The 15,824-nt window shown below is 41.9% G+C and overlaps 2 protein-coding genes across 6 annotated transcripts; one reads left to right on the plus strand and one right to left on the minus strand.

Annotated features, from left to right (window-relative positions):
* Positions 1-45: 45 nt before the first annotated feature.
* LOC148169497 (uncharacterized) lies at positions 46-1,220 on the minus strand. Its single transcript, XM_088043753.1, has 4 exons — positions 845-1,220; positions 537-790; positions 378-490; positions 46-327 (listed from the first exon to the last, which is right to left on the minus strand). The coding sequence occupies exons 2-4, from the start codon at positions 699-701 to the stop codon at positions 84-86; spliced, it is 522 nt and encodes a 173-aa protein (XP_087899879.1). The 5' UTR covers positions 702-790; positions 845-1,220; the 3' UTR covers positions 46-83.
* Positions 1,221-1,264: 44 nt separating this feature from the next.
* Bap170 (Brahma associated protein 170kD) lies at positions 1,265-15,744 on the plus strand. Of its 5 annotated transcripts, none has more exons than XM_088043745.1 (16): positions 1,265-1,814; positions 1,867-1,960; positions 6,690-6,787; positions 7,069-7,220; positions 9,265-9,483; positions 9,723-10,895; positions 10,944-11,190; positions 11,282-11,666; positions 11,880-12,077; positions 12,568-13,527; positions 13,575-14,185; positions 14,259-14,424; positions 14,482-14,643; positions 14,729-14,803; positions 14,941-15,032; positions 15,083-15,744. In XM_088043745.1, exons 1-16 carry the CDS (start codon positions 1,735-1,737, stop codon positions 15,195-15,197), a joined length of 4,827 nt encoding a protein of 1,608 aa, XP_087899871.1. In that variant the 5' UTR covers positions 1,265-1,734; the 3' UTR covers positions 15,198-15,744. The 5 variants fall into 5 exon arrangements, with proteins under 5 accessions (XP_087899871.1, XP_087899872.1, XP_087899873.1 ...); XM_088043746.1 differs by having other exon boundaries at positions 11,880-12,014; XM_088043747.1 differs by having other exon boundaries at positions 11,282-11,363.
* Positions 15,745-15,824: the final 80 nt, after the last annotated feature.

Below are 15,824 nucleotides of genomic sequence, written 5' to 3' on the forward strand. Positions count from 1 at the left end.
AGTCGAGTAGGATTTGAAAGTATGGAATATGTCAAAATGTGCGCGCCAGTTTTGAAATTTCTTTATTCTTAAGTGTTAATTAATTATAACACTGCCCAATCCTTGAGCGTGTGTAACATGCGTTTTTTACAAACAGTGCAATACAATACAACAATCTTACATCTAAAATTATCCAATATTTCTTTGCAGGGATAGAGGCGTCCACTACAGTGTTTTGAGTGATCAAATTGTAGGTTTAGTGCCCATTCTATTAGAATATTGAGATCTGTGTTGTTGGTCCTTGTCTCAATCTTATGACCAGTTTCAGGGGATTCTTCATGTGTAATACTGAAAGAAATCTGTCAGGTCTGTCTGTGAAATATTCAGAGGTTACCTACCTGTTGTATTCTAAAGTTTCAAATTGCTCTATCTTTAAAGGTATGTCAATTTCCTCACTAAGCTCATAGCTTTGTTGGTCAGAGTCTATATCTTCTTCTTTAACCTCAATTTTCTAAAAGTGGAAAATAAAGAGTTGCATATATGTGAATTAGATTTACCATGAAAGTAAGGAGAGAATCATTCTCACTACTTTCTGTGATTGAGTTAAGATTATTTTCCTTGTCTCTTTGAACACAGGTGAGCTGTCTTTGCAAAATGTCCCTCTTTGACATGATGGGTTCTGCCCTCCTTAACATGCTGGGAGTAGAACGGTGCTTTGGCATTGTAGATAAATTATATCAGCAGACGTGGGCCTTACGGGCAAATTTGGAGCACTTACAAAATAGGTACCAAAAGGGCAAACAAGGTGATGCTGCAAGGTAAAGATGGCGTTAATCCAAAATGTTTTTAAAGTGTCGATACTTACAAAATTATATTGTTTTAGTTGTGTTATACATTATTATTTCCATTGTGTGATAATGAAATTATTTTCTTCACTTTTGACGTTGTTTTGGTTGAAGCAGATGGCGTTTGAGTGACAGCGATGACTGCACATGCGCGGGAAAAACGCGCTCGATATTTAAAAAGTATAGAATTTGTGGTTTTTTAAAAAAAGTTGTTTGTTTAGTTTTTGGACGGTCTCTGTGTGCTCTGTGGAGGTTTAGGAGATTTTGCAGGTATTTGTAATGATTTTCCGCATTCGAATTTGGTCGGTGTGTCAATTGCAGTCGCGGATGTTATCGTCTGAGCGCGTTAGTTCCGCATGGTGTCGTAGATGGCGCAATGTCTGTCAACTGGCATTTGAACTAATATTTTGTGTTGTCAAAACTTTGTGATTTTTTATAATAAACTCACAGCGTTGGAGTGTAGTAGTGATCTGGAAAAGTGGTCGGTGTTGGTGGGCGAGTGTCGGCGGCTTGGGGCAGCTTCGTAAGGGGTTGTTCCGGTGCTGCGTGCCGCTGGTAAAAGCCTCGTTCGCGCCTTACAATAACGGGTAACCGGCAGCCATGTTGGTAATAGTCTTGTCAAGCATCATGGGTTAGCACGGCGGAGTTGTTGGGCGAGAAATAGTTGTTAAAAATCGTTTTCGGGTGACGCTTTGCTTTGCTTTGAGTTTCCAATCGGTGCATCTTTGGACGTTGGCGTTGGTGCGGCCGCGGGTGCGATGGTTCTGCGCATTATTACGGTCAGAGTGAGTGCAACGTCGTGCTAGCGCAGGGAGTCGTCAACTGCCTGGCCAGCAACTGCGAGGTGCAGCAACCCCGGGAGGCGAACGGAGGTCCGGCATGACGTCCTCCGAGTGACACGCGCTGCACCATGGCGAGGGTCCCCGACACCAACCCCAAGGAACGCGAGAGCTTCCTCCGGGACCTGCAGCACTTCCACGAGACGCGCGGGTAAGTGCACGATTCTGTGTCCTCGACGCCGCTTATGTTCACTTCCTTGCAGGACACCGTTTCGCAGACCTCCGGTTCTCGGCGGCCGCGAAGTCGACCTCTACCTCCTGTACACTCTGGTGACGGGCCAAGGCGGCTGGATTAAGGTATGTGCAACCATGTGCTCAACGTGCTTCGGAGCAGACGCGGGTTCTCAGAGCGCGCCGTGATGAGAACAAGGTCAGGGTTGATTTTCTCACAAATCGCGCTCTTCGTCACGGCGAGGGTGAACCCCAGGAAGCGACCTCCGTCGCTGAATTATTCATTTTATTTGATAAATCAATACGGTTTCATTAAAACTTTATAGGTGGATATCATTCCGTCATTAGCTTCGCATAATTACCACTTTCAATAGACGGTAGAAAAATTTAACAGCGGCTCCATCCTGTCCGTTAATTGAATTAGGAGGGGACATAATTATCGGATACAATTGAACACGAACTGTTGAATTCCTCTTACGAAAAAAATATGGATCAGACCTTCCTCGACCAAAACCATTGTGTTTTAAGCTGGCCCCTGTTTTTTACATATCAACGACGAATGTCATGCTTCATCGGCTCCTCTCCATTGTTGATTTTATAAAAATTATAATATTATTACTACTCAAAGTTGATCAATTCGTATCTTATTGATTCCGCGGATAATGATAACTCCGATCAAATAAATACACGCGGGAGACGAAGCGAGAATCAATAAGAACAAGTGGACAACACATCTGCTCGCTGAAAAAATAACAAAAGGAATTTGCGATATTCGCTAAAGGTAATCTATTATTATATGGAAGTAACACTCACTACTTTAATGTTTAAAGTTGTCTTGAATTCCGTTATTGTCGTTATCACATTTTTGCCGACGTTATTTACATTCGTAAATTACTACATATCAAGTTTTTTAATGTTTAGTCATTGAGATTCTTGTTGGATTGGACACCCAACTAAACGGTGGATTGATTTTATTTACTTTGAATTGAAAGCGACAGAGTTGTTGATTTACAAAACAGCATTTCTGAAAGCCCGCTTCAAATATCCAGTTCCAAAATTTTGGTTATTGAATGAAGGCTTTCATTGACAAATCGGCAGAATTGATTAATTGTAGCAATAAGAAACGGTGACTTGTTTTTACCTCTAAAATGTTACTCTATACGGTGCAAAATTGACATGAAAGGAATGAATATAGATGTAAATTTACACTTTTGGGTGTGAAACACAGTCAGCTTCACTTGGACGTGCTTACACACAACTAAGTTTTAATTTCTAAAAACAAGACTTCTGATGGTTATTAACTGCAATCAGATTCGGCCTATCGGTCATTGTTTATTTAATATACTAAACACAAAAAATTGTACCTATTATTTAACCCACAACACTAATGTACCACGAAAATTTAAATCCATCTGATCGAATGCAAACATTTAGGCGGCTTAGATGTTAAAAATGTGTTTGATATCTGAGTTTTTTTTAATTATTTATTTTAATTATGCTAATAGTAGAATTTTGACATTTTGTTTTTACTGTCATTTAGTGCATTCTTTTTTTGTACTTATTTTATTTTTCTAATGAATATTTTTTGTGTAACTATGCAGTTGGCTTTGCTATGTTTTATCAAAGTTCGCTTTTCTATAAATTGTTTTCTCTATTGCATAAAAAATGAAAAATAATTGATGAAAATAAAATCCATGTCTATGCGTCGTAGACCCACGTCATTGCCGCGTTTTACATATTTTATATTAGCTCTTGCTCCTTGCGGTTTCGCCGCCACCAAAAATCCCCCATCGCCTCCCTGCCCGTCATAAACTTGCTGCTTCCCATCTTTCAATTTACGACCTTTTGCTAAAAAATTGCTCGATTAGATAATTCGGTCTTCGACACCGCTGTCCACTTCCAAAAAGCGAAACTGTCTAGAGTCTCGGTGGTGGGGTGACGGCTCGCCGCCGTGACCGAGGCCTTCTTCGATAGCGGCGCGTACGAGTGTGTGTATGTCCTATCGAGGGGCGAGACGAGAGACCAGAGAATAGGAACACACAGACCCTGACCTAGTAGAACGTACCGTGTCCTGCCATCAGTGCGGTGCCGACGGAGGCGGCGTATGCACCGAAATAGTGATGCGCGATCGAGCTCGGTTATTGGGTCGCGGTAATTTGCGACGTATTTTTTTTTATTATTTTCGACGTTGATGGGAATTTTTTTTTCGTTGCATTATAGAGGAATGATGGCCGCTAGCTACGACACGGGCGTTATTAGTTATAAGTCGGAGATGGTTTGGTTTTTTTATGAGTCGACAACGACTAAAACTGGATGGAAACGATGTGGCCTTATATGGGAGTTGAAAAGATGCGGCATTGATTTTAGGTGATGAATTCGGGGACGGTAGTGGACTCGAAGAGGTGGAAAATTGGGAACGGGAGATTGGGGGTGGATTTTTGACGGGCGCGGTTGATGAGATTCTTTTTCATTTTATTTTTGACGGGTTTAGTGATCAGTGAGTCTTGTTTGTGTTTGGTGGTTTAAATTATGAACGAATTGTTGATTAGGTTTTCTGGATTTATCTATGCGGTGGGAGGTTTTTACGACCAGTAAATACCACACTATTTTGAATTATGCAAAACATAAAAAAGTTTTATGTTAAAGTTGGGCTTGGCGAAGGTTTAGAAACCAATCGGCCCAAAAGCATCCTAAAGAGAATCCCATTTTGTTAAACAGCATTAGTTACATTTTCTAAATAAAGAAATGGCTCAAACTGAATTTTTTTGATAATTCTTCATTCCTCACTGGACGGATTAATATACATCCATGTATTCAAGTCGCTTATTTATTTGTGTTGACTAATATCGATATTTTCTTATTTATCTTAATCTCATTTTATCTTTTGCTTTCTAAATCCATAAAATTCTTCTCTTTGAATTTGTATGGATTTCGCTCGAGGAATTGTGTTCTTTTTTTGTTTGCCAACCTTTTAATATCCAATCGAAAATAAGCCACTTTTGGTGACTTCGCAATACATAAATTGATGAAACAATTGGCGTAGTTTTTGACCAGTATGTCTGTTTCCGTTTTTATTGATAAAAATACATGAAGTTGCGTATTTTAACGCCGACCTCTAAAAAAATGTTAAACTCTTTTGTCAAGTTTGGACCAATGGAAAGCGTCCAAAGTGAAAAATGGAAAGTGGGCGTGGCTAATAGTGTAGACTTCGCTGGGAAGTTTCCATTCACGAAATAATTGAAAGCTAATTTATTTAATCATCCAATTTGTACATGGCCACGAAATCTCTTTTCTAAACAAAAGCACCATTGGAATTTTAGCCATGAATTTTCAGTCTTCGACCACACCGCGTGTTAGTTACATACAATCCCAAGCTTGTCGACAGGTCAAGATTTTTACGGTTTCATTCCTCGAAGCCTTTGTTTCTTTATCAATGTATGAATTTTAATAGCTCTGGTAGCGGTCAAAAGCGCGTTTCGTCTCGACATTTCCGTCATCAGGTGTGCGCATATCTTGGAGATCGACATCCGGAAGATTCCGACCTCGGAATTAACGGTGCGACCTCACTCATTACATCTTCGCGAACCTGATCCCCTCTATCTATAACACCTAGAATTTTTCTTCAAAACAATAGAACATCGTCCTCGTCATATGTAACTCGATCGCATCCTTTCAACACGAACGCCGAACGAGTTTCTCCGACGATTGTATACAGGCATATTATACACGTTTGGGTCGGTGAACTTGGCCCCCGTACCCAACAAAGTCCTATGGTAGCGCGAAGTTCGCTGCGGGTGTCGGCGAGCTGGCAAACCGATGTTTATTATATGCCCGTTTCTCGTCGCATCTCTCCCTTTTTCTCTGTTCCGTTTTTCTTGTATCTTCGTCCGACACGTGCAAGTGTTGGTATTTCTTGTCTTTGTTTAGACGACGGAATGGTTGTATAAGCCTCGGCAATGTTGTCATGTCTGATACGGTGTTGCCGTGTTGAATAACTGACTCAGCGTATTGCGGATCGTCAAGGACGGATAGTGGGTCCTTTTCGGACGCTAGAGAATATGCGGTTTTACGTACTAGGAGAAAAAAAAAGAATTGAAATGTTGTCTTTGTTACACCACGTCGTTTTCCCGTTTTTGGGCACATGAACCACCATGAGAATTTGGTTTCTTGCGTGTGGTATATGAATAGCACATGAATAGTTACTTCCTGTGGGCCTACGGTACTTTGCCCATCGCGTGCAATAAGCGCATGGAGTGCCAAACAAAACCTTTTTTTCTTTCTGTTTCTTCCAAAACTTCATTGAATGCCATGTGGAATCGAGCGCGTGAATAGGAGTGTTGGAACACTGACCCTCTTCCACCGTTATTTTTAGCTCATGTGCACGCCACCTCCACATTTGACGCCGCCAAAATCCGATGACACCGCGTCTCGAGTTAATTGCAACGTTGTCGCAACGTAACATCGCGAAAATCAATAAATCGACATGAGACGTCAAAGATGTAATTCTAGACCCCAAAGTCTAGAGGGAACCCCTCGCCGCCGCCAAGACCGCGACCGTCTCATTTATAGCAACCGAAAGAAACACGTGTGGTTCGTTTCGTATTTAGATTCTGCGACGGCGGCGGCGATGCGCCGAATCCTAGTGTCGCAGGTATGCGTAGATGCGATCCTGCTAGCAGGACAGCAGGAATTACATGGAGGTCATCAAAGCGAATTTTCGCGAAGGAAATGATGCGTCCTCAATGAGGAGGTATACGAGCGTGAACACGTTAAAGAGCTCATCTTGGCCGTTGCTATTAAGCCAAACCACTGAAGATGACACCCCTATTACAATTTTTTATTTTTGTTTCTTTAGGTGAACTCGAAGAATGGCTGGACGGAGATCCTGGACCAGCTGCGCCTCTCGAAAGACTGCGTCAACGGCAGCGTCGCCCTCAAGCAGATCTACCTCCGGTGAGTAAATCGACCTGGTGCACTTTTCGATTGATAGAGAGTCATTCTTTTCTCTCTCGCCCAACACCTACTGACTACGACTGCACCTCTCGTTGTCGTGTGACGGCGGGCGCCGCGAGACGCTCACCGCTCACGTGGTGCGCTCGTTCACGTGGCCGTCTGTTGTGTGTATGTCCGCGTGTCGTAGGTCAGTGATGGTTCCGGCGTGACCCGCACTGTACCGCACTCTCTAGCTCTACATCACTTCCATTGCGAGTTTAACGACGTCGTGTTGTCGGCAGGTACCTGGATCGGTGGGAGAAGGTGCATTTCCTGGGGGAAGAGGCCGATCGAGGAAGCGATGACGATGAAGAGAGTAGACACAAGAGGTGGTCGGCGAGGGCTTTGCATTCGGTGCCACTGACGTACAATTACAATCAGCATTCGATTGCAGGTGAGAATAAATGCGGTCTGGGGGTTGTAGGGGTGGTATGTTGCTAACAGTTTAATAAATTGTTGTAGTTTTATCGCTCACAGGAATTTAATTTTGGTTAGCTTTAAAAATGTATTTTATGTTTACATGAAACAAACAAAAACTTTGATATCTTATCTAGGAATGATTGAGAAAGGTCGGAGGTGTGGCTGCATAAGTCAAGATTCTTATAATATTCCGAAATTAAAATAAAAAGTTACCCATAGGTAATTTATACTGGAAGTTTTTGCTTGAAATTAAAAACCTATAAATTTGAATATTTTTGTGTTTCTTGGATTCAACATAAAAACTATGTAGTATGTAGTCGGTACACTTTGTAGGTTTTTTACATGTTAGAAGAAGTGTTATTTCCCAATTTTCAGAGCTATTATGAGTAATATTTAAAATCAGTGCTTCTTTAAAGCCAAGTTTTAATGACTTCACACCATTGTTCAAATTGAAGTGACAAAATTCCCAAGTAAATATTGCCTCCTTGAGAAATTCAAGTGCTGCGTTTAATTTAAAAAAAATCATTGAATTGCAGTACAGCCCACTTAGATTCGCTTAATTGTCAATAAATGCTAAGTTTTATAGAGTTTGGTTTAAAGGTGGAATATTTAATTTTCAATTTTTCTTGAAATCTTTTTTTTTTGACAATGAAAAGTGACTAGGTAGGCAAGTTTTTTCACAAAACGAATAGTTGACAATATAATTTAAAATGTTAGTTGACCTTGATAACCTGTAAAGCTGGCTGACCATGGGCTGCAAGTTTAAAATTTAGTTGATATCACCAGTTTTTAAATTTTTAATAGACTCCAAAACATGCCAGAATGTATTTTGGATGTTTGACAAACCTGAAATTGTAACAACTTTATTTTTAATTGTCTTGTGACGTAATTGAAGCTTTTTTGGTACCTTGTTTTATCGTTGATCGGTGAATTTCAACAGTATAATAAAAATAGCTTTAAAGTTTCCCGACAATACATGTAAATTCATACATGGCTTGTAGCCATGCAGAACTTTTTTAATGCCGACAAGGTCGGTGTTGGCAGCTGGTTTACAATCGGTTGTCGTCGTACTTCAAATAACGGTTATTATTTTCATTAAACTCACGATTCATTGTGTTTTAAAGCCGACTTGAATTTGATTTCTAGGCGAGAAATGAGGAATGTCATAAAAATATCCAATTCTGAATTCCACGAAATCTTCATATAAATAAGAAAGTTAAAAGCGACAACCCGTCTTGTTGGATACAAGTATATTTATAACTGGTCGTAAAGAATTCAACGTCGGGGATGCAACTCTTCATGAATCAAGAATTTTCCTTGCGAAGGGGTCAATCGCAGGAAACACGTGTTTAATTGTTAATTCCGATTCCGTTGCGTGGCGTAATTTTCCGCGAGACGCTCCACCGCCACCACCTCCCCCCACTCTCTATGTCACGTGTTGCATTCGGAGACAAATTATAGATCAACAATGCGATCGTCGCTTGTTGTGATTGCGCAAAAAGGTGGTTGCGCGATGACAAATGTAATCAGAGAGGATACACAGGCGCGAATGTTGTGTGTATGAATGTGATCAATAGAACCGGCTACTGGACAAGTGAAGAAGTCGGCGATGTTGATGCGGTGGAGGCTTATACTATCGATTCGCGACGGCTGCCGGCTATTTTTCCGGGAATTCCGGAGCCTGAAACATTTTTCACATGATGAGGGTTTTTTCTTTGCAGGTTTTGTTTGCGGTGAGGCAGGAACACGCCTCGGATATGTTGCGCATTTTTACAGGTGTAGCAGGAATGAGATATTGATTTGGATTCGTGACGAGCGAGATGAACGATTGTGTTTTCTCCCGTTGCGTTGCATGTGCAACTGGGAGGAAATATGTAGATGGAGAAATGCGCTGCGCTATTCGAACTGACCCCATCGCTATTGATTTTTTTTGTTGATTTGTGATGATTGGTTGACGTACTGGAAAAGTCCATCAATACACTGTTTTTATTTATTTTGTTTTTTTTCATGATTTTCAGATGCTAACAGAGAGTACAACCATCTGTCGACGAATCTGTACAAAGCATCGGATTACGACAGGTTAGCGTTATCGTTGATATCACCTTTGCCCAACGAGCAAGATTTTGCCATAAACGTGTGCACGTTGCTTTCGAACGATGGCAAGCACACGCTCAAACTGGAGAAACATCCGAGGATCGTCGATTATCTGCTGGCACACGCAGGTGTTTTCTCTCACAGTGAGTATCGTCAGACAGATTTTGAGACTGCGTCGAAATGAACTTGGAGCAGTTAAAACAATTCAAGTTTCATTTCTATCCATATCGACTGGTGATGGATATTTTTAGGCGTTCTGATTGACATTACGATATTTAAATCCGAAATTTGATCCCTGCATGTGAGCATTTCGGTTAAAACTTCAAGAACAGTCGCCTCTCAACTTTTTTTGTTTCAAGTTTTCTAGATCTTCTTTTTGCAGGCTCTCTCCGCCACCTTTTCGTCCACTATTATTCTGCGATCAGGAAGCACCCGATTCACTCTTTCTGGTCGGACGTACTCGAATATAAAGAATTTCTGGATCTCACGGACGAAAAATCCACATTGGTTAGAAAAACTGAACCCGTCGAATCCTCTACGACAACGGAAGGAGAAGCAGCAGTAGCAGCAGCTATAACGGCGGCAACAACGTTACCAACGACTTCTGTTGTTCTGCCCGAGCCAATCTCAATCGACTCGGACGGTGAATGTGAAGAAACGATAGACTCTGATAAAAGTTTAGGAGGAACTGAAAGTGACCGTGAAATTTTTTGTTTAGATAGGGGCCTGGGTACGCAAGACTATGTCGGTCAACGAGTGTTGCAAGTGACGACGATATTGAGGAATCTCAGTTTCATAGAAGAGAACGTGTCTCTTCTTTTACATAACAAAACATTTTTGCGTTTTTTGTTGTTGTGTGCGTCGTCGCGATGGGGTTATTTGAAAAACTTAGGTTTGGACATGTTGGGCAATATCGCCGCGGAGTTCCTAGTGAAAGATTTCCCTAACGATAGGTTAGCGGTTATCTTGTTGAAAATCATCATCAAAGGACTACAAAGTGAAGATCGAGCGTGGTGTATTTCTTCACTTGAAGTCTTGAACAAACTCAGTCAGAATGAAGTCAACGAAGAAACGCTGCTGAGGTACTTGGACGTAGACGTTTACGAAAAAGTGTGTTCCTTTTTGACTATCCACGATGTGATGTTACTCATTTATACATTGGAGTGTCTGTACTCGTTATCCTCGTTGGGAGAGCGGTCTTGTAATTTAATCGTTTGTAACCACGGCGTAGTGGACACGTTAGTATCGTTGGTGACAGTAGAAGGAAAAAGTTACGGTCCTAAAGCTTGTATAGGAATGAAACTGGTCGAGACTCTACCTGGAGGCACGAGCACCACGGCGCCGGTAACCGCGCAAGTAGTTTCGGCTACCTCGGTGGCCACGCCGATTACGAATTCGACGAGCAATGCGACAACAACAACAACTGCCAATTCGGTGTTATCGACAATGGCGGCGGTGGTAGCGAAGACGTCGGTGGTACAAACGACGCCTATCAGGGCCGTACAGATCACGCCGCAGAGATTATTGAGTATATCACCGAGTTCCTCCGCTACTGGTAAGTATAATCATTTTTGCTCGTTCCTTTTGTGATGTTTTCATTTAGTTACCACGACGGTGACGACGCAAGCTCAGTCCATGACACCCCAGCAGCTCATCCAACAACAGCACGCGCATCAGCAGGCCATCCACGAAAACGAGCAATTCGCTTTGGCATGGTTGAGGGCGACGTACGAGCCCTGCGTCAGCGGGAAAGTCGACCACCAGGAGTTGTACAAGCATTATTTGAATTCTTGCTCGAAGATTGGGAGGAGAGGCGTCATTTCGCCATTGCATTTCCCCAGATGCGTACGGTGAGTGCAGCAAAAAATGAAAATCAACTGTTAAAGCCATTTTGTGCAGTGTGTCTTTGCAAGCTATTGATTGTCGTTTGTTTATATATAGGTCAGTATTTGGTGGGACGGTGGGGCCGAACCCGATGAAGCCGTCCAGCGCGAACGAGCCACAGTATTACGAAGGGATAAAGGTGCGAGCTCAACCTCTCATTATTAATATCCAACCGGCATCCAATCCCGTCACACCACCACAGCCCACACCATCCAGTAAAGGAACAAATAGGCGAACTAAGCAGCCAGCAATTGTGACAACAACCTCACAAACGCCATCTAGTTTGACTGTCTTGGCTGACAATAGTAACTCTTCCAACGACACGAATAACCCACCTGTCTCTCCTGCCTCACCTATCCTCAAGGCGCAGTTGAGTGCTCCCCCGAAACAGAGGGACGCCAATGCTACGCCGCCCACTAGTAAAGGCGATATGAAAAGTCAGGTAATTGATTTTTTTTGACATTTTCAAACCGAAATTTAAAATGTCGAAAGGGATAGATACTTATCTGTTGAGTACTTTTCATTTCATTCTACCGCTCTTCTTCCTTTAATTTTCTAACCTTTTCCCTAACAACGAACAAGCGATTATTATTTTTTTCTTTTGTTGTTGAACTAGTGTTTTCGTTTGAGTTATTTTTTTTTGTGATGTGTTAAGGTTATGGCACATCCGCACTTGAGCCAAGCTTTACTCGGCAGCAACTCGTCGGGACAGGCGACGGCCGGTTCAAGCAAAGATAATCAGGCAGGTCAAAGCAACACGTCCCTCATCAAAAGCTTACTGGCCACAAAGGTAAACGATTGCATGACTACAGTGAGCATGAGGACTGCAACAGACTGCCAAAATGTAGCTCAGGTAACACACTAATCAAATTAGCTACGGCTCCTCCCTCGTCCTTTTTTCTTCCAAGCAATTAAAATTTAAAAAAAAACCAAACAATTCAGTATGAAATCAAGACTTCTTTGTTTTGATCACACGTTTTTGCGTCAGTCGCATGTTTTGTCGTTACGTAACAATCGTACTAACAGATTACATTAATGTGTTACAGATTTTGTGACTAATATAGAAGTATTGCTTAATGTTGGTATTTGTAGATGATTACGAAATGTAGAATAGAATAAATTTATGCTGAGAATTTTGACAAAATCAAATTCTTTGATATTACAATCGTTTTTGGATGAGTAGCCCAAAATCATTCTACTTTTTTTTTTTAAACGCTCCCCCCTTCCATCCATAAACGTCGTAAACGCGTTGTACATACTTTTTGTGTCTTTAAGACAATCAATATTCTATCGATGCACCGTTATTTCTGTCGTTTTTGCTTTCCTAACCGTCCGTTGTGTAGGTGGTCGCCCGTCAACAAAAACTCCTCGCCCAACAAGGCAACACCATTGCCGCCGCCGACGCCAACAAAACCCCTACGAAAAACGATACTCAGAAAACGTCACGTTTGAACGGTGCCCGTCAGTTGTTCACTGACGGGGATATTGGAGATCCTGCTGTTTCTTCCACCACGCAGTTCACGAATATGTTGAAAGGAAAGAAAGAACCGCCTCAACCACCGCCTCCACTCGCTCCACTGAGTAATAACACTAAAAAGACGTCAAGGCTCGACAACGAAGATAGTGATTCTACCGGTAATAATTCTTTAGCGTCAAGCTCTGGGATGGGAACTATCGGTGTTGGAGGTATTTCGTCAACTGAAGATGGTGATAATTCGCTGACGAGTTTTGAAGGGTTGTTGAATGGAATTCCTAACATCGATAATCCGCTGAATGAAGATAGTAATTCGAAGGATTCGGGTAGAGTTGGTGGTGAAATTCTTAAAAATAAACCGCTGAGGTTGGCGGATTTGTTGGAGAAGAAAGTGGAGAAAACGCCGCCTCCGATGATGAATGGGACGCTGGGAAAAGAAATGCGTTTGGATTTAGTAGAAAACCATATCGAGAAAGCGTTAAGTAGAGATACTGAGAACCACGAAGAAGAAAAGAGGGCGATGAAACGACCGGCTAATGAAGACATTGCGGAAATCGAGCCCAAAAAGGCGAAAATTAACGTAAACGGTTCAGCGGGAGCGGATTCGCCCGCGCCAGATTCCGTATCTAGTTCAAACGGTGATGAGGGCTCGGCGACTGTATCAACGGCGGCGGCAAAGTTATTTGCCGATATCGCTGCAGATATTTTGGAAGGAGAGGACGAAGAACAGTTGATGCAAGAGGTGACGACGCCGGCGCCGACCGTAGAGCAACCGTCTGTGACGCCTCCTGCGCCGGTGCAGCAATTGTTAGTGGATAACAATCAACAAGTGAGTTTTAGTCACTTAAAAAATATTTTACTAAAGGCTATTTTTAGGTTTTGCTGACTCAACCTCGCCAAATAATAGTCTCACAAAGTAAAACTCAAACTGGTCAGACAGTAATAGTACAAAACGCCGGCCAACCTAGACCGCAAATGGTCCTTCAGCAAAACCCTGGTCAAATCTTACTCTCTCAAGGTTTACAAGGCCAAGTTCAGTTGGTTGCTAGTACGACTCAGCCGGGTCAGTACGTGTTACAGACTAGTGGTACACAACCTACCTACATGGTGGCACAACCACAGACTGCAGTGGTTCATGGGCAGCCTCAAACCGTTTTGGTGGCACAAACAGCACAGCAGCAAGGGAGTGGTACCAAGACGATTATTATTTTACAACAGCAACCAACATCGGCAGCACATCATCAAAAGGTTGTGCTGCCGCAAGGACAACAGGTTGTGGTGACGCAGGTGCATCGGCCGGTGTTGCAAAGTTCTACAGTTACGAATAATATTATACCTACGAGTTCGGTTATTAAAACGACGGCGACGGCGCCCACTACTCAAAGTGGGGTGGCTAATGGTGTCGTTGAGAAGAAGGAGGACACCAAACCGAGAATTATTCGAGATTTGACGACGCCGTTTGTCTGCGAGTGGGGCGAATGCAACGTGTAAGTAATTCATTCTAATTGCGTCTGTAAAATCTTGGTTAATTTGTGTTAAACTTTGTTTTTCTATTGGCAGGGAGACCAAGTTCAAGTCCGCGAATCAGGTGTACTTGCATGTGTGTGAGGCACACGTTCCTAAAGGTAGTGAAGAAATCGTCTGTCAATGGGACCGTTGTGATAATATGAAGAGGAAAAGGTTTTCATTGATGACGCATCTTCATGATAAACACTGCAACACGGAGGTGAGGGCTCATGACAACAAAAACTTGCGTTTCCTAATCCGTCTTGTATTTTCCTAGGTGATGAAACAGAGTTTAACGCGGAGGAAACAGGTTTCTCAAGGCGGTAAAGTTGAGCCGCCGCCGCCGGCCCCCACGACACATCCCGGTTACGCACCCGACGCCGCATTGCACGCCATTAAGAGACACGCGTTGGAGTTCGTCAATCCCAAAGAATTACAAGTGAGTATTATTAATGACAATAAGTACGTTGGTACGACGAAAAAGTGGAAATGGGTTTACAATTTGTTCGTTTTGAAAATCGCAGAAAACTGCAGTTAAGCAGGGCACTCCGAGTGTGCCTGCGCCACCGCCTAGAGCTGGGCCACCTGTCCCCGAACAGGTGAGGTGTTTGTGCGTGCGCTTTGAGTAGTGACTTTGGATTTTTTTGTTTGATTATTTTATCGGTTTTTGCCTGTGATGCATGGTTTTTTCTTGTTGTGGTTTTGCGGGTGGTGTTTTGAAAAGTTCGTTTTTTAGGATGACAATGAGGGTCCCGTGACGAAGAGCATACGATTGACAGCGTCTTTAATACTTAGGAATCTCGTTATTTACAGCAGTAATTGTAGAAGGTATGTAGGAGTTGGGTTTTTTGATCATGTTCTGATTTGTGAATTTAAAGGTACTTAAAGCACTATGAGCCTCATTTAGCGAATGTAGCCCTTAGCAACGTAGAATCGTCAAGGACGATAGCACAAGTTTTGTATGATATGAACGAAGGATCAAATCATAGGTGACCTGTACGCAAACGAACTTTAGCCTTTAAGGACGCCCAGTGAAGTGTGTGAATATAAAAGCAAACTGTGTAAATTATTAAGTGGAAGTGTACAAATGTTAGATTCATAGGTACTAAAAGCCTAATAATTGTTATTTTTATATTATTTACTAGTGTAAACAAGCTTCTGAATTATGCAAATTTGATTTCAGTCATCGTCGTAAATAAACAATTTTCTATCTGTGCAATTTATTCATCTGATCGAATTGTAGCTACTGTAAATAATTCCAGACATGTAAGGTGGATGATCATATTTAGTTTTTGTCCATACTTGTGATATATAAAGCACATCGTTTATTTATCAGTATTATCTGAAACTGTAACTCGGTATTGTTTCAAGGTTTCTATGAGGTAACAGAATCTCTAGCTGACTGATTTTGTGTTAAACATGAGAAGAAGTGTGAGGTACTAATTTTCATGTGCTTAGCATATCCACATCTTAACTTTACCAGTAAAACTCTGTAAAATGTTTACTATTACGAAAGAAAATAAAATGCATTTAATGTGAACGACTTTTATTCGTGAAAAAGCAAAGGATCTTAATAAGATATAACACGTTTTAATCAAAATGATTTTAATTTGAATTTGG

The sequence above is a fragment of the Gnatocerus cornutus genome, chromosome 8 (assembly GCF_029298725.1).
Source record: "Gnatocerus cornutus isolate USDA-ARS CGAHR chromosome 8, icGnaCorn1.1, whole genome shotgun sequence".
NCBI lineage: Eukaryota > Metazoa > Arthropoda > Insecta > Coleoptera > Tenebrionidae > Gnatocerus > Gnatocerus cornutus.